Source organism: Paecilomyces variotii (assembly GCF_004022145.1).
Source record: "Paecilomyces variotii strain CBS 101075 chromosome Unknown C8Q69scaffold_5, whole genome shotgun sequence".
In the NCBI taxonomy this organism is placed as follows: domain Eukaryota; kingdom Fungi; phylum Ascomycota; class Eurotiomycetes; order Eurotiales; family Thermoascaceae; genus Paecilomyces; species Paecilomyces variotii.
The window spans coordinates 78,712-102,071 of record NW_021167144.1 but is presented as its reverse complement, the minus strand read 5'-3'; the positions used below and the strand labels follow the sequence as shown (position 1 = coordinate 102,071).

Here is a 23,360-nt window from a genome sequence, read left to right as displayed (position 1 = left end):
CATAGCTCCTCGGGCGTTGATGAGCGGGATCAATGACGCCATAGGAGGGAGTGTTTGTGTTGTTTGCACCGCATCCTACTTTGTTGAAGTTTGACTAAGTGATTAGTTAACCGACATGCAGGAAAAGGCATGTAAAAATAATGGTAATAATCATTGCAGATGTCGGTTATTACTTTTGGAATTGACGGGGAAGGCTGCGAGAACCTGTTGGAAGGGATGATTGAATGCTGTAGTTTGAACACTGTGAAATTCTAGATATATATCAAACCTCCAGAACACATAATTATATCAATCGTCTCCTCCAAGGCATAACTCGTTTCGATTCCCAACATATCTCCTACTGTCCTGTTGTCTCGACGGAAGAACGACTCACTTTACGAAAGAGCATGGCTTCAAAGATGCTTTCCTGGAATATGCGAATCTCATATCTCCACGACGAATACCGAAGTAGGACAAGGAATACGGAAGGGGAATCGGTGCAGTCCAAAGGGCTTGGGTGCAAATGGCTTTTTAGGAAAGTGCAAGCATGAACAGTATTCTCGGGGCTCGCCGTCCAATCTAGATGAAAAATGACCGAGCGTGCGAGCCTCTGCAACTGCATAGCGGTGGGTATTGATCCCGGACAGAAACAGGATACAGAGAGAGAGAGAGATAGAGAGAGAAAAGAAAATACTACCAAAAAATATGATAAACCCGACATCCCGTCATTTTAGCCGTTAGGCAGCGTGTCTTGCTGCCATATAAGTTTCATGCGACAACCTCCCTCCTGTGATTTATATTTCTGACAAGAAAGAAAAGCTTTTGCCTTATTGGCTGACGCCGTTGGCCTGCATACCAGCAGCAGCTTCCGCGTTTGCAGCGGCCAGAGCCTTTGCGTCCGCTTCGTGGATGACTCCTTGGATGATCTGTTGCTCCTCCGGGTTCAGGATCTTCGTAAGCGTCTCATATAGTTCGGGTTGCTCCTGTTGAAGGTCTGCCGGCGTAGTCAGTATCAGTGTCGCACTTCCTGGGACGAATGGGAAAACTTACTCATCAGGACATGTTTGAACATGCCATACGGCTCCACCTTGTCCAGTGGTGTCTCCAAAAGGCTCTCCTCATCGAGCTCGTCGTCGTCGTCATCATCGGCGAAAGAGCCAAACTTCTGAGCCTGGTCGAGAAATTAGCTAAGAACGTAGATCAGGACAGAAAGAAGAAAAAACAAACCTCCTGGTTGAGGAACTCGAGGTATGCAGCGCTCTCGTCAGCGACATCTCCATCCAGGCCTCCCTCAGCTTCGTCTCCTTCCGTCCACTCAACCTCACCCCAGTCATTCTCCTCGTCAAACTCTTCTCCTTCATCATCAAGGGTGAAATCGGACTCCTGGGTGGCCTCCTCGCGGTCTGGAAAATCAAAAGATTAGCACGACGTATCATGTGATCTGACAAAAGCAGACTTACGCTTGATAGCGGCGGGGAGAGTCTGGAAGAGCCTTGTTAAACCCTGCAACAATCTGGGCCATCCCTGCTGGACACTGGGAGGGACATCGCTTGCTTTGATGGTCAAAAGCGCGCTGATAGCCGCAATTGACAGCTTCTTATCGTGAACCCTTCTGAAGTTGTCGATGTTGGAGAACCAGGCGCTGAAGAACTTGTTCGTCCAGCCCTTGGCCTCAAGTACTTGGATGGCAAGCAGTGGGTTGTAATAAATAGCGTTGATGACCATCTCCATCAGGTGGATCCTATAAGATTTAGTCCTCGCCTCGCCGTTGTTGATAACGTTCATTGCAAGCTCGATGAAGACAGGAATATACTGGTCAACATAGCCGCGAAGGTTGAGCATGACGGTCTCCGCAAGCTTGCAGCCGCATATTCTGTCGACACCGCCCACTTTGTCGTCGTGGAAAATATCTTCCACCATGCTGACGATGGCAGCGAGATAAGCTGGGTTCTGGACCAGGTTCTCTGCGCCATAGGTGACGAAGTTGTCAAGGGCCGGTAGCATATCTTCCAAATATAACTCAGCACCCGCCTTGAATGTCTTGTGAATGAGCTCAAACGCCTGCCACATTGTCGGAGAAATGGACTTGGCGGCAAATGTACAACTGTCGATGATCTCAAAGATCTCATTGTACAAATCTAGAAACATCGTCAGATACTGGTCAATGGGAGTCTTCGCAGTACATTAAACTTACCGTAAAGCTTATTCTCAAGAGTGATAGTGATGACTGGCATGAGGATGGTCTCCAGATGCAAGAGCACGTCAGGTGTGCTCTCCAGAGTCAGGATGAGAGTACCGATGGTCTGGAGGACACCGAGAGCGGTAATGCTCTTGTCATCCAGGAATTCACCGTAGCCTTCCTCATCGCCCTTGGTGGCGTTACGCTCCAACAGCTCTCCAACAATGCGCATATAAGTGTCGCGCAACTGCTCGCTGAGTGCGACGGCAAACGGTGTGAGCTCAGTCGAGAAGACCTCTACAAAGTCCTCCATGACGTTGGCCAAAGCATCAACATCGACTTCGTTGGCAAGCTTGAGCAATTGCTGCATGATTTGGGGGATGTTCTGCTGCATAGAAGTTCGAATGACGTCGTGTCGGATCAGAGGCTGGAGAGCAAGGGCGGCCTCGACTCTGACAGGGAGCTCGGGGTCGGTCATACACTCCAAGATATTTCTGTAAATGACCATGAGGTTGTTCGGGTCCTTGAAATCCAGCTGCTCAAATTTCTCAAGGGTGTCGCACGCACGGGCACGGAGGAACCCATGGGGACTGCGGAACTCGGGGAAAACATGTCGCACAAAGAAATATTCGACTTGCTCCGCGATAGGACTCTTCTTACCAAGGATGACGGAGGCGAGCGAACCGATCATCCTCAGAGCGCCCTCCTTCTCTCGCGGTTGCTTCTGGTCATCCGGGGCGGATTCATATCTGCTAACGATGCCATTGATGAATGTAAGAATCGCGAAGGTCTGCTTCTTTCGGCTCTTGGTGAGCGCCACCAAGAAGTTCGTCGCTGCAACGTCTGGAGAGGAAACCTCTTCGTAGTAGTTCAGCTTTCGGTGGAGGTACTCTGGGGGGTCGGTCTGGAAGAGCTCGATATCTTCATCGGACTGGCACATAATGGGGAAGATAAGGTGAGCAATCAAGTTCTCCATGTGCGGCTTCAGGTGATCCCACATCGCCTTCGGCTTGACACATTCCTCGAGGAAGATGAGGGTGTAGGAAAGAGCAGGCTTGCTCAGCCACTGGCCCTTCGACACCCACTTGTCAATTTCTTGCAGGTATCCCTTGAGGATCTCTGGGGCGAACGTAGTGATGAACGACTTGGCGAATTGGGTATAATCAGGGGCACTTGTCTTGGTAATAGTAGTGGGGTTTCCATATCTAAAAACACGTCAGTCATCCTGCCTGCAATATCTTGTGTGCACCTGAATAGGGTCTACGGACCTGATGAAGAGACGGTTGAGGTTTGCGTAGGACCACTTCTTGCACTTCCACCAGTGGTTGAGCTCTCTTGCCTCCACGTCCTCGCCCATTGCATTCGCCGGGGGTGTCTTGGCAATAATTCTCAGGAACAGGGTGCACCAATCGACCGTGCCCTGATGAGATTTCAGATGCGGTGGGAGCTCAAACTAAAGTAGATATCGTCAGCACACCAGCGCTCTCACGATCTTCCACTTGGTCCAAACTCACATAGATAGCATGCTTGTACGCCTTCACCACTATCCGGAGCATTTCCGCGGCCTCCAAGTTTTCCTCGTCAACCAGCCTCGTACCGATGTTGAGGAGCTGCGGGAACGAGTGCTCAACGATCTTATCAAAGTCCGCCCTGTTATCTCCCGCCTTGAACCTGTATACACGGCAGATGGCAAGGAGACACTGCAACCCCGCGAATACCGAGTTGGCATCATTCGTGCCTAGCAGTTGGAGTGTAATCTCCAAAAACCCGGGCCACTTCTCCGGGAAATCATATTGGAGAACCTTCTGGAGGATAGGAACGAGCTGAGCGCGAACGTTGGGGGGCGACGATGCGAGGACCGCGATGAGACGTTCGCGAAAAGCTGGTCGCTCATCTTCAGGGATGGGTTTTCGGAGGGGATTTTCCTCCACGGGCGCCCAACCCCGAGTAACGCGGTTCTTTAGATAAACACCGGCTATACGTTGTCACAATCGTTAGGCGCAGTTGTTCGATTTCTGAGGCTGCACAGACGCAAGAAGAAGGGCGAAAAAAAAAGGTATTATGGCCATGGTGGGGTCATACCTGATAGTTGAACAGCATTAACCTGTTCGGCCTGCAGAATATCCAGGAGCGCATTTGCGAAACCGGGTTGGTTCTCTGCCTAAAAAGTTCCAAGCATAGAGATGAGTATACATCATATCGGACGGTGGGCTGGTTGCGAAACGCACATATTTCAAGTCTATCTCTGCTTGTCGTCGAGTATCCGCATTGCTATCGAGCGTAGCCTGTATGCGGTCTCGGAGAGCTGCAACATCCATCTCGCACCTGCTTACGGCCCCCAGCGCCGGAATTCGAACTTCAGATCAAACGTCCCAGTTTTATACCCGACGAACCCAAGCCGTAAGGTGGAGGCAACCTGTTCACACAGAAGGCTGTTTGGTGATGGATGTGCGGCGGGCAGTTCGTGATTATTGTGACTGTGCACAGACGATTTTGTTTTCTCGTGGATTTTTATGCTTTTCGCCCCACGCCTTCTCCGTAAGGCATCCCCTATACGCTAACTAACTCCGAGAGCCGCCAACGGCCATCCCACGGCTCACGGGCCATATCTGGGTTTTTGCTGCAGGAAAAATGAGCCATAACAACAAGATAATTCGTGTTGCTTCTGTGTTTCTATCGCCAAGAGGATGTGAGTTGGACATTCTGCTGTTTCCTGCATCAGCCAGGCTGTTGCAAAAGGGCAGGAACCAAAAGGGTTGCCCCGTTCATTCGGTCTTCGTCATCAGGGGTTATCAACCCAACCCAGCCGTCAATGGGTTCTGGTGCCTGCCCACGATCCTGGATCCCGGGTCTTCAGAGCAGGCTGCTATAGTCAGACGAAATAATAGACTATTTGCTTGGGTAATGTCTTCATTACGAGCGACGAGATACCCCTCGTTATCAGTAACCCAGAATGGCCCGTGCTATTTATAATCAATCATAACAGTTCGAGGATAACTACCACTAACTAGACTACTTGATGGGCCTGCTTTCTAGAGAAAGTCGAAGTATCATCATCCGAAGTTAATGCGTCTGATGCGGTCGCTACATATACAGAGACGCGGCGAAAATCACATCTCTCTTGATCATTTCCTGCGCCTGCTGCATCTTGGCGTAGAGGGATGGATCGCCCACTAGCTTGGCAGCACTCTTCACTTCTCGACAGGTTTCATCCAGACGAGTGATCACCCGAACAATGGTGCCTTCCATCACATCCGTCAAGTCCGTAATGCGGTTGAATGACATACCCTTGGCCCATTCATACACTACCTCCACAAGGCTAAAGCGCGGCTTGCTGGCGAAATCGTTGCTATCCTCGCTCGAGAGGATGACCTGATGCTGGATTTGATAGTCGTTGACCTTGTCGGATATCCTGATGATAGCCTCTTTGCCGCGTTCGAGCCGGGGAGTTAATGTGGGCACGTGCTCCGTCTTCTCCTGGAACACGAAAGCTGACAGTAAGGCCACGATCTCTTCAGGCTCATATTCCGCAAGCACGTTTTCGAGAATAAGCTCCGTCAGCACGAGCTCATCGGCCGAATGAATCTGGTGAGAAGTTAGAAGCCGTAAAAAGGAGGATCCGTGATGATAAAAAGCTTACCTCACAGGCAACTTTGCCCTTCAACTGGACCCTACACTCCTCATCTATGAATCCCAGGTCTTTCAAAACCTGGATGCGCTGCTGGTAATCAGGCAGGAGCTGAAGGTTCTGGTCCGACATTAGTTGCTTAAGCTGCGAGATATTTTCCTTGACCTGCCATTCGTCGTGTTGCATTTCGAACTATAGAGCATTAGCAAGCCATATACCTGGCCAATGAAATGTAGCACTTACATGTTTCAAGAAATTGGGACAGCCCAGGCACTGACACGACTGGGCGATGGCTGCCTGAGCTTGACGTTTCTCGAGTATATCCCTGACTTGTAATTCCTTGACACGGCCCCAATCTAGTTCATCCCAGGTCTCGCTAGTCCACGTGGAACATAACCCAGACAAGACCTTATCACCAAACTTGACGGCTTCTATGGAACCAGTTAATATAAATAGGGTAACTGCAATGATGCTTCCAATTACCTTTCTTAATGTTCAGATACCACATTGGACCACCGATCTTAACCATGGTGTTGGTGACACACTCCAAATCAGTAAGAGGTATCCTGACTACCTTCAGTGTCATATCTGCAGAACGCGTGGGCAAAGATCTGAATAGATGCCGGAAAGTAGGTAGGAAGGGAAGGATATCGCTGGGATCTCGTTTCGCGCTTAGCGTGCCAATCTCCAGAACTTGTATATTGGGAACCGGTCCTGCTGTCGACACTCCTTCCCGGACAATGATTCCCGCGGTGCGGATCCCATCCTGCAGATGATTAGCAATGAAAAGGGCTATAGTGCAATGGGTCATACCTTTCGATACACCACAAGCCGTTTTGGCATGAATAGGCGCCTTCCCACTGGCGATGCGATCAATCCAACATGGAGCTCAGAAGTCAGTTTCTCGTACTCCATAGCTGCTTGGTGACATTCTGCCAGGTCCACATCACATATGCTGCAAGGCTCTCGCTTTATCTTAGCCAGACTTGCTTCGGACAGCTGAACTTGCTTCTCGTGTTCTGGTAAAAGGGCCTGTGTGGCATTCTCACTGAAACTCCGCTTGATCATCTCCTCGATCTTGAGAGCTTCCACGCGAAGAAGGTTCAGAATCATGTTGTAAGTCAATCTGAACTGTGATCGCAGCTTGGTCGGGTCTCCTAGAATCATTTTCCTAAGGGTACCAGCCGGGGGAGCCTCATCTCTACCTGCAGCGACGATGATAACATAGCCAACGGTATCGAGACCTCTTCTTCCAGCCCTACCGGCCATCTGTGTATACTCTCCAGGAAGCAGGTCTCTGAAAGCTTTACCATCATGCTTGCGGAAGCCAGAGAAGACAACGGTCCTGGTTGGAAGATTCAGACCCATTGCGAAGGTTTCTGTTGCAAACAAGACCTTGACCAGTGTCCTTGCGAAAAGTATCTCAACAATCTCCTTCATAATTGGCAGAAGACCTCCGTGATGGACAGCAACGCCCCTGCTAAGGAGTTCCCGAAGGCGGAGAATTTGAGGAAGCTGCCTGTCTTCCGCCTTCAGACGGGTAAGTGACTTTTCGATGACCATGTGTATAGCGCTCTTTTCCGAGGCGGTACAGAAGTCCTGATTGGACAATGAGTCCGCGTTCTCCTCACACCTCTTCTTGGAGAAAACGAATATACATGCTGGCAGTAGGTTCTCCTTTCGCAAGTGTTGCACTAAGTGAACCCACAGGTTTCGGTCCTGGGCAGCAGTAGTTCTCCCACTTCCACGTCCTGTCCGTGCAATATTTCCGCTTCCTCGACTCGAAGGCTGTCCTCTACCTCTTTGCTGGGGACCACCACGCTGAGCTGCGCCGCGCTGTCCGTTGCCTCGAGGGGCTTGTCCTCGTCCTCTCCCCTGCTGACCACCTCTTTGGCTCGCCTGGGATTGGGCCTGTGCTTCAGCTGCTTTCTGTGCCTTGATTTTATCTCTTCCAGACAAAATATTATCTGCTTCTTTCCAACCTTGTTCAAGGAACCGCTTGTTGGAGTCGACAATTTTATGCATGCCCTTGCCGGCCCACAGATAGTGCTCGAGGGGCACTGGACGTTTCGGCGTTGAGATAACGTATATGTCTTTCTTCTTCGTCCGACCGACCCAAGATGCAAACTCATAAGTGTTTGGAACTGTAGCGGAAAGCAGAATCAAGGTGACGTGCTCTGGAAGCATGATAATCACCTCTTCCCAGACGACACCTCTCTCCAGGTCATTGACGTAGTGAACTTCGTCAAAGATGACGAATTCGACGTCTCTGATGAGATCAGCTCCCCTGTACAACATACTTCTGAGAATCTCCGTTGTCATAATGAGACAGCTTGCTTCAGGAGATATCTGAACATCTCCCGTAAGGATACCCACGTCGTCGAACGTATTCCTGAAGTCTCTGAACTTCTGGTTGCTCAACGCCTTGATGGGAGAAGTGTAGATGGCTTTCGTCATATGCTTAGCTGCTAATGCTATAGCATACTCTGCCACGACCGTCTTTCCTGCCGAAGTATGTGCTGCAACGAACACAGAGTCGCCGCTTTCAAGGTGGTAGACAGCTTCCTTCTGGAACGTATCCAGTTCGAACGGCCATTCTCTCGCCATATCTGGCACAAGCTCATGGAAATTCGGAATATCCTTGTTGACATCAACAACGTGAGCCCATTCCCTACCTCCTTTCTTAATTGTCCCAGGGAGAAGCTGCCCACGAGGTTCCAGGGCGGGAAATTCCACAGGTAGAAGGGAATCAATATCTTCTTCTTCCTCGCTGTATTCCGCTTCTTCCTCTTCCGCTTCTGGCTTTCTGTCGACCTCCGCTGGACTTTCCTCCTTGTCACGAGCGAGATCGCTCTCTTCTTGTTCAAGGGTAACTTCGACATCTCGGTCATCCTCTTCAGCCTCCTTTGACTTAGCCTTTTCGAATTTGAGCCCGCGCGAGAACCCAGGCGGAATTTCAAGAAGTCCGCCTTCGGTACCAAAGTTGATAATGCGATCCAGGCCAGACTTCTTGCCAGATGATCGCTGACGATCTCCTGACAGTTGAGAGTCAGCTTCCATTTCCGCAATAGCCTCCACGCCATCCAGACCGCCAGGCGCAAATGGAAAGAATCCTGCAGCACCCCTGACAAAGTCAGAGCGGTTAGCAGGCCGGCGAAGCAGTGACGTCGAGTTCTTGGCCGTTGCACTGGCAGCAGGCACTGTTACTTCGCGGTAGCCCGTCACACGTCCTTCCAGCCCCTCACGAGTGAAGCGAATGATCGTACGAGTCTGCGTGGGAGCAATCTCGAAAAGGTCTGTATAGTCTGTCGAGACATCCCATCTCCTGCAAAGGACAGTTAGCGAATGTTGACCTCTACAACAGTCAAAAGGCGCTGCATAGCTGCATAAAGTGACCTGGATAGTTCTATCAAATCTTCCAGGAACATCATAGTCCCGTATAGATACGTTGGACAGAAAACTGCATAGAATAGCGATTGGATGGGAAAGGAAATATTGACTTACTTTTGTAGTCGATTCAGCCATTCTGGACTGAATCTTGGCGAGGGTGTCAAGAATTCGTTCTCCAACTCAGCCTTCAAGTCATCTGCACTCTGACGAGCCCGCTTACGAGAGCGCACGCCATCTACTGCTTCGTTTTCCTGTTCAATCAGATCATCAATGACCGTAGAATCGAGGTTCTCAGCCTGGAGCCGAAGCCGTTCCAAACTGGAAGTTAGCGCGCCCAGTGTCATGTTTGCAATTGTTCAACTCCCGAAGCCATTCAGAAACTGTTATCCTTGGCACGTAAATACACAACTGTATCCAGGCTCATCCAAGGAAGGTATGATCTTCCTGCGACGCTCTGTGCTCAAGGTGGTAGTTGCGTCGTGATGATCCTGCAGAGCGCCACGGTAGGGAAACGAAGAGCCAGGCACTACCTACTGGAGCAGCCTGCGTAGAATGAGCAAGGCCCAGTCAGTTCGCTCTAGGAAGAAGACTAACTATGTAGTTATCCAGATGGAGAAAATGGACAAATATGATGAATGGCAATTACCTAGTGACTAAGTCGCACGTGAATTGAAAGATATAGGCGGCGTGAGGTGGCAGTATGTTCTACGGACACCGCGCAAACCCCACTGACGTTGTGTGGAACCAGAGCTGCCAAGGCATGAGGCATATTATTCGACTAGCGTACAACATATGTAGTTGGTTACGGAGATCTTGGCTTATCTAAATGAAGTCGGAGACAAGCCATGTCCTCCACATATATTTTCGATGGATGGGATTTTATGATTCCTTCTCATGCCGCAGCCCCTAATCATCACCATCTAGTTACACCAATCATCGAACTACTAGCTCGGTGCCATTCAGACTTCCAACCGAGCTTCGTAACTACCGCGATGGTAGACAACGCGCATTAAAATTACTTCACGACGGTATACATGTTTTGGTCAAGTAAATGCGGCTGCAATTGCGTAGCGCAAAGTAAGAACAAGTGGAATGTCACCAGTATAGCGATTGAAATAGCCGTGACGCCATGCAAAGTACATATGATGTTCGTCAGGGGGACAATGTAAAGTCAAGACGAGGTATAGGGGCATTCTAAAGATGGAACGCATTGAACAAGAAGAGATCAAATCAACTAGGTAATTGGAAGGCCCGTACGCCGGGGAAATAGAAAGGCCCGAAATGTCCCAAGTGCAGTATGCATGACCCGACAATGTGAAAGCTAATATGCAGAACCATCCCATGATCATCAGACGCTTAACACCGTGCCACAAAGATGATTAAGAATACGAACACCGTAGAGAAAATGGAGCCGGACTCAACGATAGGAAAAGACCGGGAAAGTTTTCCGGTCATGGACGTTGAGTTGATACTCAAAAATCCCTTCCACGGTTGCAACATATCTGTAGAAATGGTCAGCCAATGCATTCTATTTCATGCCATAGGATCACCTACAGTGTTCTCCCATCGGCTCCCCATCCGACACCAGCTGTACCACCCGGCTCTTGGTTGCTCGGGTTACGATCGGGAAGATCATTAAGAATATGCCTTATCCACCTTGGAGACCTGGAGTTATCTAACCCCATAAACTGCTGGCGATATCTCTGATCCCAATGGCCAGCTCTCGAACTTGACTCCCCAGGAACCTGACGCTGCCTTCGAAGACGTTCAGCAGCTACATTTGCCCGTAACTCTGCTGTTAGCAATCTGGACGGCTCGAACCTGTTCTCCACAGATGTATCCAATCGTTCCGATCGCCGCGGTATTGAGCTGGATCTCTGTGATCTCTCGCGCGGATCAGTTAATAACCCAGACCTGGAAGTAGTGTGCGCCTGGCTGTCTCCCCTGGTATTATTGGTGGTTCCAGCAGCACTGTCTGCTGTAAGCGACGTTGGCTGGGGACCGCGAGCCGCATCCGCCGGGGAGGCTTGGATCTCAGAAGGTGAAGCTGTCCAGCTCAAAGTGATTGTGGGCTGTACCTCTGCGCTTGAAGTAGTAGCATCAGAGCTATGGGCAACCTGTGCCGCATTGCCTTGGGACAGAACAACAGAACCCTGACGCCTGGGTTGCAGACTATTGTCTGAGCGTCCTAGATAACTTTCGCGGAAAAATTCTTGAAGCGTATCGCTATACCGCAACGGTGATGTGGAACGGTTAGCGACATCTGTGGAACCGTGGCCTCCCGGTCTCGATCTTGACCGAGGATGGAGGGTCATCCTCAGTGGTCGCTCACCCAGATTTTCTTCTAGTCTGGATGACCAGCGTGCTGTATTGAGGAACTCTATGATCTGTCGTTCCCTCTCTGTTAGGTCTTCAATGAGATTTTCACGCAACGCCTGGCGATCTGAACCTGCCGTGTGACGTTCGCCGCTTGATCCTTCTATAAGGTCCAACATCGCACGTTGCATGTTATCCATTTCATCGCCTGGCCTTGGGGTATCACTACTGTCAGGGTCGGAACTTAGCTCCCCCGAAGCTGTAGCAGGCGAGATATTTTCAGTTTGAACCTGCTGCAATCCAGGCTCGTTCGCGTCCAATGTTAGTATCTGCCTGCGGGAAAATGCCTGCCGAACGTCCGCGACACCCGCCCTGCCTTGGTCCTCCACCCAGACAAGGAGATCCCATGGCGCTGGCGAGAAAGTCATACATCGGACCGCACCACCATCAAAATACGATCTAGACGACCGAAAGAGACAGAGTGTTGGGTCCACATCCTGTTTCTCATCTTTGGACTCACGGATTGCCCTGACATCAAATATGCTAATGATCCCAGACTGAGAGCCGACCGCACAAAGATGGCTCGACGGGGAGAATGCGATAGTAAAACAACATCCATCGTCGAAGCGTGTGCTTATTTGAAGTTCTAGGCAACGGAGCAATGTCCAACTCCATTCCGTGAGTACATTATCAGAGAAAATGACAGGGTTCTCCATATCGCGGCTGATTTCGTAGAAGTACGCATGGTTCTCGTCGCCTACTGCCGCGAGGACTTTGCAATCTGGGGAGATAGTTGCAAAATTCATGCAGGCCGGATGGTGGATGACCTCGAGGGTCTTCGAACGGGTCAACGAATATATGGTGACGGTCCTGTCATTGTTGCTTTATACCAAGTTAGTGGCGCAGTTGCTAAGCACCGGAGACCCAGATACCATACCTAACAACGACGACATCCTCATCTGCTAGACCCTCACCACCAGGCAACCGATGAATAGTTACAGAGTTGACTATACTGCCGCCAAATTTGTGAAGCTGCACCTCCGGCAATTGAAGACGGGATGATGTCCTTCCGGTCTCGCCTTCGTCGTTGCCAGACCAAGGAGACGGGACTCGTGAACCCAGCCTTGAGGCCCGTTGTTCTAGGTCGATTGGCAACGCACTATCCACGTCAGATCTTTGAGAGCTGGATCTAGCACCGGCCGCACGTCCATGGTTGCTGTCAAGCTTGATGAATGCGCATTCTCCATTATCAGAACCGCCGACTGCAATCCAACCGCATCCCGCCGCAAGACACTTGGGTTCGAAAGGGATGACCGCTAAGCCTTCACGTTTCTGGGAGGATATATGAATGGCATATACGACCCGGTCGACGACAACGTAGATCCTGTCTGGATCGCTGGTACTGATATAGTGGCGAAGTTGCTGGTGACTACACATTCAACCATACTGCGTCAACACTATGGGCGGTCATGGGAGAGAGATTTGGCACACTGACAAGTTCGGGATTTTGAACGGGAAGAAGCGTCGCTTAGATGGGAGGATCAGGGATTCAGTTGAGCGATAGCTAAAGGTAGTGGCGGAAAAGTGTCAGCTGTCTTGCAAATATCCAGAGCTTGACAGATCTCCGGGAGAACGACATACAGCAGGGCAGAATCAAATGTCATCGTTGAGAGCGCGATTTAACGCAAATGCAACATTCTTAGAAATGCTATACTTCATTTACAGGTCGCGGCAGGTGATAATGTACAATTAGTAGGTAATAATATAGGGGAGTTGAATGCAAGAGATATGCTGGCTGCTACACTTAGCTAACCAGCTACGGCAGACTCAAAGGCGACCTTGGAGTCCGAGTGAGCAGCCCATGACGGAAGCGCTGGGGGCGACGTATCATGTATTAACAGGATCGATACGCCGATACGCCGGGCTAGCGAGCCGACTTGCCGGAGGCGAATACCGGGGAATACCGTTTTGTACCAAAAAGGCGCGCGCGAAGCATTCTACGGTGTTCCATAGAGACTCCAAGCTCACCTTCCACCGATTTCGACCGTCGGCCCGAAGAAGCGCTAAGGGACGAAATTTTGATTTGAAGTCATCGTCTTCCTTTCTCCCTTTCCTACTTCTTTTACAACCATCAACCACCCATCCACTCCCATCATCCATCTCCTTTCCTCCCTATTCACCTCCCTCTCCTTTCTACTGCGTACGGTTGGAGCTTCGTTTGTTTCTTTAATAGTCTTTTAATTCCAACACAATGCTCTCTTCCCACATCTCCCGCGCGGTAAGCTCCCCCAGAAAAAGCTTTTCAGTATGAAGCTTTGAGCTGACAATGATGTTTATAGCTCCCGCGCACTGCTTCTTTCGCTCGTCCTTCTACCCTCAGAGTTCCCGGTGCTGCTTTCCGGAGATGGAACTCGACGGAGGGAGAGAAGGTGAAGGGCCACGTCATTGGTATTGATCTGGGTATGTAAAATCTAGTCGCGTTGTTGATGATCGGTCCGTGTTCTAACGGTCTATTATTCAGGAACCACCAACTCTGCCGTCGCTGTTATGGAGGGAAAGAGCCCGAAGATCATTGAGAACGCTGAAGGTACGTGTAAATCTCTTCACCGCCAGAGCCCGAGCACATGGGCATTCTGCGTCAGGCCCTGGCAGACGTTCATCTTGCTAAGACTCTAAAAACAGGTGCACGAACAACTCCCTCTGTTGTCGCCTTCGCTCAGGATGGTGAGAGACTGGTTGGTATTGCCGCCAAGCGCCAGGCCGTCGTCAACCCTGAAAACACTCTCTTCGCTACGAAGCGTCTGATCGGACGCAAGTTCACCGACCCTGAGGTTCAGCGTGATCTGAAGGAGGTCCCTTACAAGATTGTTCAGCACACCAACGGTGACGCCTGGGTTGAGGCTCGCGGCCAGAAGTACTCTCCCTCCCAGATTGGAGGTTTCATTCTGCAGAAGATGAAGGAGACTGCTGAGAACTACCTGAGCAAGCCTGTCAAGAACGGTGTTGTCACTGTTCCTGCTTACTTCAACGACTCCCAGCGTCAGGCCACCAAGGATGCCGGTCAGATTGCCGGTCTGAACGTCCTGCGTGTCGTTAACGAGCCCACTGCTGCTGCTCTGGCCTATGGTCTGGAGAAGGAGAATGACCGTGTGATTGCTGTCTACGATCTTGGTGGTGGTACCTTCGATATCTCCGTCCTTGAGATCCAGAAGGGTGTCTTCGAGGTCAAGTCCACCAACGGTGACACTCACCTGGGTGGTGAGGACTTCGATATCACTCTTGTCCGTCACCTCGTTCAGCAGTTCAAGAAGGAGTCTGGCATCGATCTGTCTGGCGACCGCATGGCCATCCAGCGTATCCGTGAGGCCGCTGAGAAGGCCAAGATTGAGCTTTCTTCCTCTCTCCAGACTGAGATCAACCTTCCTTTCATCACTGCCGATGCTTCCGGCGCTAAGCACATCAACTCTAAGATGACCCGTGCTCAGCTCGAGGCTCTGGTTGAGCCTCTGATCAGCCGTACCGTCGAGCCCGTCCGCAAGGCTCTGAAGGACGCTAACCTTCAGGCCAAGGACATCCAGGATGTTATCTTGGTTGGTGGTATGACCCGTATGCCCAAGGTCAGCGAGTCTGTTAAGAGCATCTTTGGCCGTGACCCTGCCAAGTCTGTTAACCCCGACGAGGCTGTTGCTATTGGTGCCGCCATCCAGGGTGCTGTCCTTGCTGGTGAGGTCACTGATGTTCTGCTGCTGGATGTCACCCCCCTGTCTCTCGGTATCGAGACCCTGGGTGGTGTCTTCACTCGCCTGATCAACCGCAACACCACCATCCCCACTAAGAAGTCCCAGACCTTCTCTACTGCGGCCGACTTCCAGACTGCTGTCGAGATCAAGGTCTACCAGGGTGAGCGTGAGCTTGTCCGCGACAACAAGCTGCTTGGAAACTTCCAGCTTGTTGGTATCCCTCCGGCCCACCGTGGTGTTCCCCAGATTGAGGTCACCTTCGACATTGACGCCGACTCTATCGTCCACGTCCACGCTAAGGACAAGTCCACCAACAAGGACCAGTCCATCACCATCGCCTCCGGCTCCGGTCTCTCAGATGCCGAGATCCAGTCTATGGTTGAGGATGCTGAGAAGTACGGTGCTGAGGACAAGGAGCGCAAGGCTGCCATTGAGGCTGCCAACCGCGCAGACAGCGTCCTGAACGACACCGAGAAGGCCCTCAAGGAGTTCGAGGACCGTCTGGACAAGGCCGAGGCCGACCAGATCCGCGAGCGCATTGCCTCTCTCCGTGAATTCGTTGCCAAGAGCCAGTCTGGCGAGGGCACCGCTACCGCTGAGGAGCTCAAGCAGAAGACTGATGAGCTCCAGAACGCCAGTCTGAGCCTCTTTGACAAGATGCACAAGGCTCGTGCTGAGGAAGGCCAGCAGCAGTCTCAGCCCGGCGAGTCCGCTGAGGGTGAGAAGAAGGCCTAAGCGGGTCACTTCTCGAGTTGATCTGGATCATATTTAAAAAGAAAAAAGCCGTGCATTCGGATTTCTTTTTTTGTATTTTTCGTTTTATGTCTTCTTAAAGATTTTCCTTTTCTTTTTTTTTTCCCCTTGTCTTATGGCATGCACGATCTGTACACATACTGATTCCTCCTCTGGACGCTCTTGTCTTTGGTGTGTCGGTGTTTCAGCCTTCTGAACTTTGTCTTCTCTATCTGGGTGGTAGGGTAGCCCGCGGGGTCGCAGGGTGAGCGCTTCTTCATTTTATGAGGGCAGTCCGGGACACCAGAAACGGTGCAGGGAACTGTCTACAATTGTAACTAATGACAACAGCCAGGAACCACGTCAAGTGGGTTGGCTACGGTGTATGTGATAATAGAAATACTGAAATTCTCCTCTCGACTGGTCTGATTGGATCGCATGTGTCTCTCCTTGCGAGCCAGGGTGGCAGTAGTAACGCCTTGCATCTGGGGAGTAATCAAGTAGTAATCGGGGGATTGTCGTTCGTATGATCAACTAGTTTGATATGATGCTTGCAGTATGATTCAAAAGGACCAGGCAGCTATTGGTTTTGTTGGCGCTGGTCAAGTACTAGTTGGCCAACTTGGCCGTACGAGGTGATTAACTTTGGTTGTAAAAATGTGATTGACAACGAGCGCGAGCGAATCAGCAAGCGGACGCTGATACGCCATCCAGAGCTAAAAGCCCGCCATCCACACAGAGGCTGTCGATATGCCTTTCTGCATAGGCGAATTGGCCAGCTCGACCGCTCGTTGGCAGCAGGTGCCATCGCTTCAGAGAGCTCTGTTGTTTGTGCCATGGTCTTTTGACACTACCAGATGCGCATCCACTCCGATGCTCCGCGCCCACGGGGGTGTGATAAGTAAAATATACTCTATAGTACGAGGTGAAACCGGATTCCCCATGTCTGCGTCTGGGATCCCGTCCTGGCCGGGCGCAATAATATGCTTTGCACTTGATGATAGAGTCTAGACGGGGAACTCTGAACCGAAGCCCCCTTTCAGAACCTGTTTAGTTAGGGTGTTATTGAAAAGTAGTAGTAATAATAATAATACTTAACTATGAGAGGCGCTCTTCAATAATAACTAACATGTATCTATCTAATTTCTTGTTTCTTTATCTGGGGGTTGTTGATCCCGTGTCAGCTCCACTGGGGCGTTTACCATAGAACGTTCTGTTTCTGGGCTGAGCTGGGCTGGCAGCGCAGAAGTAGTAGTGGGAAAAAATAGAATCACAATAAATAATAATAGTAATAATAATAATAGACAACAAAAAAAGGAACACGGAGAAGGGAGATTTGGATCTTTCTGCTGAGCCGGGCATTAATTAGTGCCTCCTAGGGGGAGGGTCCGCTTGCCCAAGTTGGCGTCTCGCTCGCAGGACGAGTAATCCCCTTGGTCGAACCATGAACCAGCGAACGACCCAGCAAAGACGCCGGTGCTCCCTCACATCCAGAAATCAATAAAATTAGACTCGAGTCAGCTAAACAGAGTCGAGGGGTTGCATGACTTTGCCGAACCCCCTTCCATTCGTCGATCGTCTGCTCGTGTTCTCCCAGAAATTCCATTTGAAGAGCTTCTCCACTTCAATTTACTCTTTTTTCTCATTATCTTGCTTTCATTTGTACTGATTATTGATGCAACCCGCTTCTGCACTACTACATTGTTGATGCCCGGTCTATTATTTAGGGCCCTATAAGACTCCAATCTGTGCCACAGCCCTCCTTTCTCGGTTGTTCCCTTTTTTTCTCTTCTTCTTCTTCTTTCCCTCTTTCTCTCTTGTTGCTAGTTCTCGCCAATCATCGTCAGCCAGACGGAGCAATCATATTACTGAGCTGATCTGGTTCTATTACTACTAGTTCCTATCGGTGGGGGTGTGACAGAGCAGATCGGTCCCAGGCTAAAATAAGAGAGTAAAAAAAAAAAGTTCGTTTCATTCCAGACAGCGCCTCAGACCCTTCATTTTCCACTGTTCCTGGTTTTTTTGTTTTTTTCTTTACCAAGAAAAAATAAAAAAACCACACTTGGCCCTATAAACTAGTGCCGTAACAGTGCGGATTTTCTTCCGTGAACTGTTGGGTCAGATTACGCCGTCCAACAGAGGTCGCCCACACGCGTCTCCCTTGAGTGCTCAGTTTCATTTCTCTTACATATTATTCATTTCCTTTTCTTCCTCACTACGCATAACGTTGTCCTCGTCGCATCTTTTCGTCACTTTGCATCCTGGTCACGGATACTATCATTATTATTATACCCTTCCCATCTGCTAGGATCATCGAAGGTGGAGTACTACACATTATTATTGCAGTACGGAGGACCATTTACCCAAAAAGGCCCTAGGCACCTCCAGAGCAGGGCCGGGTCTAAGTTGATACTTTTCCGATTATCTGCAACTTGCCAACTTCGTCCAAAAGTAAGTCAATCACCTGAGTGTCGTTGCCCCTATCAAGAGATCTCCGATTTGTTATCATGTCTAGTTCTTTTTTGCTTTTTACCCCAAGATATCCCAAGTCTTACTATGCTCCTGTCTCACTTGTTGGTTGTTCATCGTAATCCATCTATTTGGACGGGCATTTTTCTTTGTTTTGGTGTCACCAAAAATGTACTAGAAGTTGTGTTATTTTATACTAAATCATCTCCAAATATAGTCACCTCGTCATGACCGCAGCTACCACGTCTGTGGGCCCAGGTGTTGCTGAAAATGGCCTCAACAGTCTCGTTCATGGCCACATCACAATGAACATGCCTCGTTTTCACCCAATTGCTATCAACCCGCATCACTCGGGCGCTCACGATCCCTCTCAGGGTCACTATCGTCACACTCCCTATCCTCCCCCTCCTGTAGAGCAACAACCTCTAGCACACCCGGGACCCCAAGGAACGCCTGCACCGTCCGGACCGCTATTGGGACCGCAGTCGATTCCCAACCAGCTTGACCAGATCGAGGCCCGTCTGCGCCAACTGGAGCACGAAGATGCCGCCCGCATGGCCGCCCGCAGTCATCTGCTTGCCATCCGAAAGCGTGAAGATGAGGAATTCCGTATGATTACAGAAAGTGCAGAAGCAGAGGAAGAGGTAAGAATCATCTTAAATATACCACTGCAAAGCTCGTCGCTTATGTCATGATCGTAGGAACTGCGTCGACGGAGAAAGCGTCTGAAGCGGGAATCCATGGGACTCTCGTATAACTCCGGAGTCGATTCTCCCCCCCGTGCCACCCCACCACGTCGACTCTCTGAGACCAATGCTGCCACGACGCTGGCATTTTTCAAACAGCAAAGTCCCCAGGAACCCGTTCCTGCTACTCTTCCGCCTCCCGTTGCCCATATCCCTACTCAACCGCCTCCTAGTACGGACCCTAACGGTGGTCATGTCAGGAAGAAGCAAAAGTACACGATTAAGAATGTAGAGGCTTGGGGCGAGCGACATGGACGACCTATCAGTCATGATCCTGCCGGCCGCGCTCTGTGGAAGCGTCCCTCCGACGGCCGCCTGGTCTACTTGAACTGCCCCGCGCCGGGTTGTGGAAAGTCTGACTTTGTCACACTACATGGTTTCATGTGCCATCTCACGAAAAAGCATAAGGACAGGAGTCTGGGGAGCCAGTCCCGTGCGCTGGAACTGTGCGGTACGGTTTTTGATCCCAGTGCGCCTCTCCAGGCTACAGTGATCAACCGGGCCTCTACAGAAGAAAGCCATTCGGAGTCGCCAGCGGTATATTCTGATTCTGACGATGACGATGACGACCTCAAGCATCCATACGGCATCAAAAGGGAGGACTCGTCCAGCAAGCTCCGCAGCACCCCACAGGTGCCGTCTACTTGCAGCACAAACGCAGAGCCCAACCCGATGACGAATGGTTCTGTGAAGCAGACCATTTCCTCGATTCTTGATAATGATACCGAGAAGCCTCGAGAGACGGCTACGCCTGCTATTTCCGAAACAGCAGAAAAGGCCCCGTCTCATACTCCCCCTAAGGATCATACTACAGAGCCATCTGCTCAACCACAAGCACCGGCCAACAGTACCGGCGATGAGGCCAAAGAGCCTGTTCCTAATAATTAATCTTACTCCATGGCAATCGGAAAAAAAAGAAAGAAAAAGAAAAAAGACAGAGTCACCACGAGGATAATCAGATTATCCCACGCTAATATGGATTAATATTATTATTCTACCATTAACCCCTCAAGGTCACGTCCTCTAGCTCTGATCAGTATTCGTGTTTGCGTCAGACTTCGCAGATATAAGAGATCCTGCCTTATAATCTGCGGACGACAACCGCATCATTGTCATTTAGCATGTCTCAGCAACACAACATTTCTTTTCCAAATCGGCATCATATCTTCTCGTTTCTTCACTGGTTCTGCATTCTGTCTTCTACTCAGAAGCATCGTCCATTGCATAGCGTGTTTGAGTCGTCTTGGCGGTTCCTCCCTATATGCATTTCCATTTTCGTTCTTGCGTTATCATCTTAGCATCTGATCAGTCAGTTATTTGGGTCGGCTCTGTGGATATTTCCTACCATTATCATTACGATCAGACTTTTTATTTTTCTGTGAATGATTTTCCTTTTTCGTATTTCCGATATCAACAATATCCATCTCACCGGTATTATGCTTTTCTTCGTTTCTTTTTTTTATTGAATTCAATTCAAACTTGATACTCCTGATGTTTTTCTTTTTTTTTTCCCTTCCTGATGATTATTATCTATAGCGTCCATGACATACAGCTGGATGGAGGGTGGTTGTGTTCTATTTTGATCTCACCTGATGTGTGGTCTTGATGAGAAGAAGTAGTCCGGACGGTTCCGTTATTACTCTACTTGGCGTATCTCTCTCGGAGATATAAATTGAATTCAACTGAATACGAGGTTAAAACTCTATCATCTTTCTTTTTCTCGCATTAAGAGCATCATACCGTATGTGTATCTGTATCTATGACATAACTAACTATCATGTCATGAATCACATTGAGTCTATACTACTCCTCCCCTCTAACAAGCAGCACATGAACCAAATACCCCGTCCCAGCCTGCAACTTCCTCCCCAACACCTCATCACTCACTCTCCACACGCGAAAATACCTCATCGTCTCCCGCAACCACGTCTCAAACACATCCGGCGACCGCTGCTGCTGCGCGATCACACACACAGTCGGTCGTGAACCCGCATCCTCAGAATCAGACACATACGCAGGCCGTAACCGGCAGATATCAGCGCATGTACGAACGAATGGCGCCACGAGGGATTCGTTATAGATACAGTCGCAGGAGATGAGGAGGTCGAAGCCGAGATCGGGTGTTTCTGATGATGATGATGAAGATGATGATGAGGGGAGTTGTTCGGTTTGAATTGTCTCTTTGAGAGTGGATGGTGCGTCGAGTTCCCAATCTAGAGGGGTGAAGGTTATGTTATTGGTTCCTTTCGTACCAGCAGCAGTAGCAGTAGGTTTGTTTCCGCGCTTTTGTTTATTATTCTGGGTATGCGTCCGTGGTCCCCCTCGGGAAGAAGAAGAAGAAGAAGAAGAGCCTAATCTGCTACTGCTAGCGGTCTGAATATTCTCATCCAAATTCGCACGGAATAATCTCCGCACGTACTCCTGGTCCGTGGCGATGTAGTGACCGATCGATGGGGCGAGGGCCAGTGCGACGAGGCCCGAGATGCCGCACCCTAGCTCAACGGCCGTGGAGGAAGGGTGGAGGATGGAAGACGACCAGAAGGGATTGGAATTGGTGGGGTTGGAGATCCATTCTGCGAAGAGGGGGGTGATTTTCCAGAGGACTGGTTTGGAAACAACGTTAGTATTAGTTATAGTTATACATGAGTAACTAGAGCATCAGTATGTATGTATGTATGTATAATACTTGAGGTATTGGAACAAAGAAAGAACAAAAACCAACGAGCCATGACATACCTGCGCCAGTTGTGCCCCCCGCACGAGTCGAGGAGAGTAAAGTAGGAGACTGGTGGATGGTAAAGTCGTTTCCGTGAATAGTCACGTCGATGGTGGTAGCGCGTGAGTCGACGAAGCCTAAGTTCGCAGAGGGGATGTCACGGGAGAAGAGTTCGAAACATTCTATATATTTTTCACGGAGAAGAGAGAGTTCAGTTTCAGTTTTGCGGATCGGTTTGTCTTTGTCTTTTTGGTTGTTGGTTTACAGGTTTTGATTTTCAATGGGGTAGGGATGGGATGGGATGGGTAATAGCTACATCTTTCTAGGTATATAATACATGATACGTATACGAGAGAGAGAGAGAGAGAGAGAGGTAGGTTGAAGATGAGAAAGAAAGGCAAGCAAGTGATCGAGTTTCGACGTACCCTCCTCTACATCTTCAACTTCCTGACCAATGGCGTCGAGGAAAGGTTGGAGTGTCATTTTGTGCGGGATAAAAGATAATTAATCTGCCGGTTCGTTCAGTAGATAGGCTGTGGGGGAGGTTTGATGGCTGCTACGTAGTTTGGTGGGAGTTGTAGCTAGTTGTGGTCTTTTTTCTTCTAAGAAAAGTTTTCTTGGAAGGATGGATAATGTTGGCAAAGTGAGATTCTGCGAAAGAAAGAAGGATAAAAATAGAAGATAACAAACAAAATTAAGGTGTATTATTATCTAAGTGATGAAAATAGATTCATATTAATATTCTAGAGAGATGTGAATGTGGATAAAAACCGTCTATGAGCACGTGAGCAGCATTATTCATTATTGATTTCTCGAGATTGAATTGTGGATTGACTGGGTTGCTGACTCAGATCAGTGGACTGGATTCAAGTTAACATTAATAATATGATTCGCCATTAGTTAGATATCATCATACCATGAGTGCTTGTTCTAGAGTTCTTATAGAAACATTTCTTATTATTGTCTGGTTATATATTTATATCTAGTACGTAGTTATCTGATTAAATTCGTACTGCCAAGTAAATAATTCGACCAAAGAGTTCGCGTTGGGGCCAAAGCCCAACAAAAAAACGGAGCTAGAGTGGATCGAATCCTCTTCTTCCAGGGACTCTAGATCTAGTGCGTTGCGATGCTGCAGGCCTTGTTACAATCAGGCACGCCCTAAGTGGTGTGTGTATCCCGCGATCGGAGATCTGGAAGGGCCAGATGGTCCGATCTTGGAGCACTGCAGAGATCGGGGCGATCCAATCGTCAAGTGTGCCAGCCAGAGAAGTTGGAACAAAGAAGGCGTTCTCTTTAATTAAGTAGTAGTACTTCATCGTCATCATCATTTAAATTTGGTTCTTCAGGCGATAAAAGTTCCGCAGGCGGTGACGGCATCGGTAGCCACCCGGGACGAGTCGTCCAATCGTTGTTCTGGGACTGCGAGAGCTTGGAGATGTAGAGAGAGAGAGAGAGACACTTC

General features: G+C 49.6%; 6 protein-coding genes across 6 annotated transcripts; 2 read left to right on the top strand and 4 right to left on the bottom strand.

Annotated features, from left to right (window-relative positions):
* Nucleotides 1-806: 806 nt before the first annotated feature.
* On the bottom strand, nucleotides 807-4,476 carry C8Q69DRAFT_444288 (putative nonsense-mediated mRNA decay protein; the record flags this gene model as incomplete). The annotated part of the gene is made up of 9 exons (XM_028628988.1): nucleotides 807-973; nucleotides 1,030-1,150; nucleotides 1,207-1,382; nucleotides 1,440-2,117; nucleotides 2,174-3,363; nucleotides 3,427-3,611; nucleotides 3,673-4,133; nucleotides 4,241-4,319; nucleotides 4,387-4,476. 9 exons carry the CDS (start codon nucleotides 4,474-4,476, stop codon nucleotides 807-809), a joined length of 3,147 nt encoding a protein of 1,048 aa, XP_028485017.1.
* Nucleotides 4,477-5,186: 710 nt separating this feature from the next.
* C8Q69DRAFT_250751 (NUC185 domain-containing protein) lies at nucleotides 5,187-9,869 on the bottom strand. The gene is made up of 6 exons (XM_028626585.1): nucleotides 9,291-9,869; nucleotides 6,600-9,111; nucleotides 6,270-6,552; nucleotides 6,030-6,217; nucleotides 5,799-5,978; nucleotides 5,187-5,743 (listed from the first exon to the last, which is right to left on the bottom strand). Exons 1-6 carry the CDS (start codon nucleotides 9,518-9,520, stop codon nucleotides 5,243-5,245), a joined length of 3,894 nt encoding a protein of 1,297 aa, XP_028485016.1. The 5' UTR covers nucleotides 9,521-9,869; the 3' UTR covers nucleotides 5,187-5,242.
* A 522-nt stretch (nucleotides 9,870-10,391) lies between these two features.
* Nucleotides 10,392-13,267, bottom strand: C8Q69DRAFT_250674 (WD40-repeat-containing domain protein). Its single transcript, XM_028626583.1, has 5 exons — nucleotides 13,134-13,267; nucleotides 12,988-13,056; nucleotides 12,430-12,921; nucleotides 10,731-12,374; nucleotides 10,392-10,678 (listed from the first exon to the last, which is right to left on the bottom strand). The coding sequence occupies exons 1-5, from the start codon at nucleotides 13,154-13,156 to the stop codon at nucleotides 10,594-10,596; spliced, it is 2,313 nt and encodes a 770-aa protein (XP_028485015.1). The 5' UTR covers nucleotides 13,157-13,267; the 3' UTR covers nucleotides 10,392-10,593.
* Nucleotides 13,268-13,595: 328 nt separating this feature from the next.
* On the top strand, nucleotides 13,596-16,388 carry C8Q69DRAFT_465728 (putative mitochondrial Hsp70 chaperone). The gene is made up of 4 exons (XM_028630509.1): nucleotides 13,596-13,770; nucleotides 13,832-13,952; nucleotides 14,014-14,079; nucleotides 14,175-16,388. The coding sequence occupies exons 1-4, from the start codon at nucleotides 13,744-13,746 to the stop codon at nucleotides 15,965-15,967; spliced, it is 2,007 nt and encodes a 668-aa protein (XP_028485014.1). The 5' UTR covers nucleotides 13,596-13,743; the 3' UTR covers nucleotides 15,968-16,388.
* A 2,272-nt stretch (nucleotides 16,389-18,660) lies between these two features.
* Nucleotides 18,661-19,920, top strand: C8Q69DRAFT_382150 (hypothetical protein; the record flags this gene model as incomplete). Its single annotated transcript, XM_028627612.1, has 2 exons — nucleotides 18,661-19,077; nucleotides 19,135-19,920. Coding segments are annotated over 2 exons (1,203 nt in total), but the record flags the coding sequence as incomplete, so codon positions are not given.
* A 960-nt stretch (nucleotides 19,921-20,880) lies between these two features.
* Nucleotides 20,881-22,806, bottom strand: C8Q69DRAFT_465719 (hypothetical protein). The gene is made up of 3 exons (XM_028630508.1): nucleotides 22,321-22,806; nucleotides 21,916-22,077; nucleotides 20,881-21,782 (listed from the first exon to the last, which is right to left on the bottom strand). Exons 1-3 carry the CDS (start codon nucleotides 22,376-22,378, stop codon nucleotides 20,983-20,985), a joined length of 1,020 nt encoding a protein of 339 aa, XP_028485012.1. The 5' UTR covers nucleotides 22,379-22,806; the 3' UTR covers nucleotides 20,881-20,982.
* Between the last annotated feature and the right edge of the window lie 554 nt (nucleotides 22,807-23,360).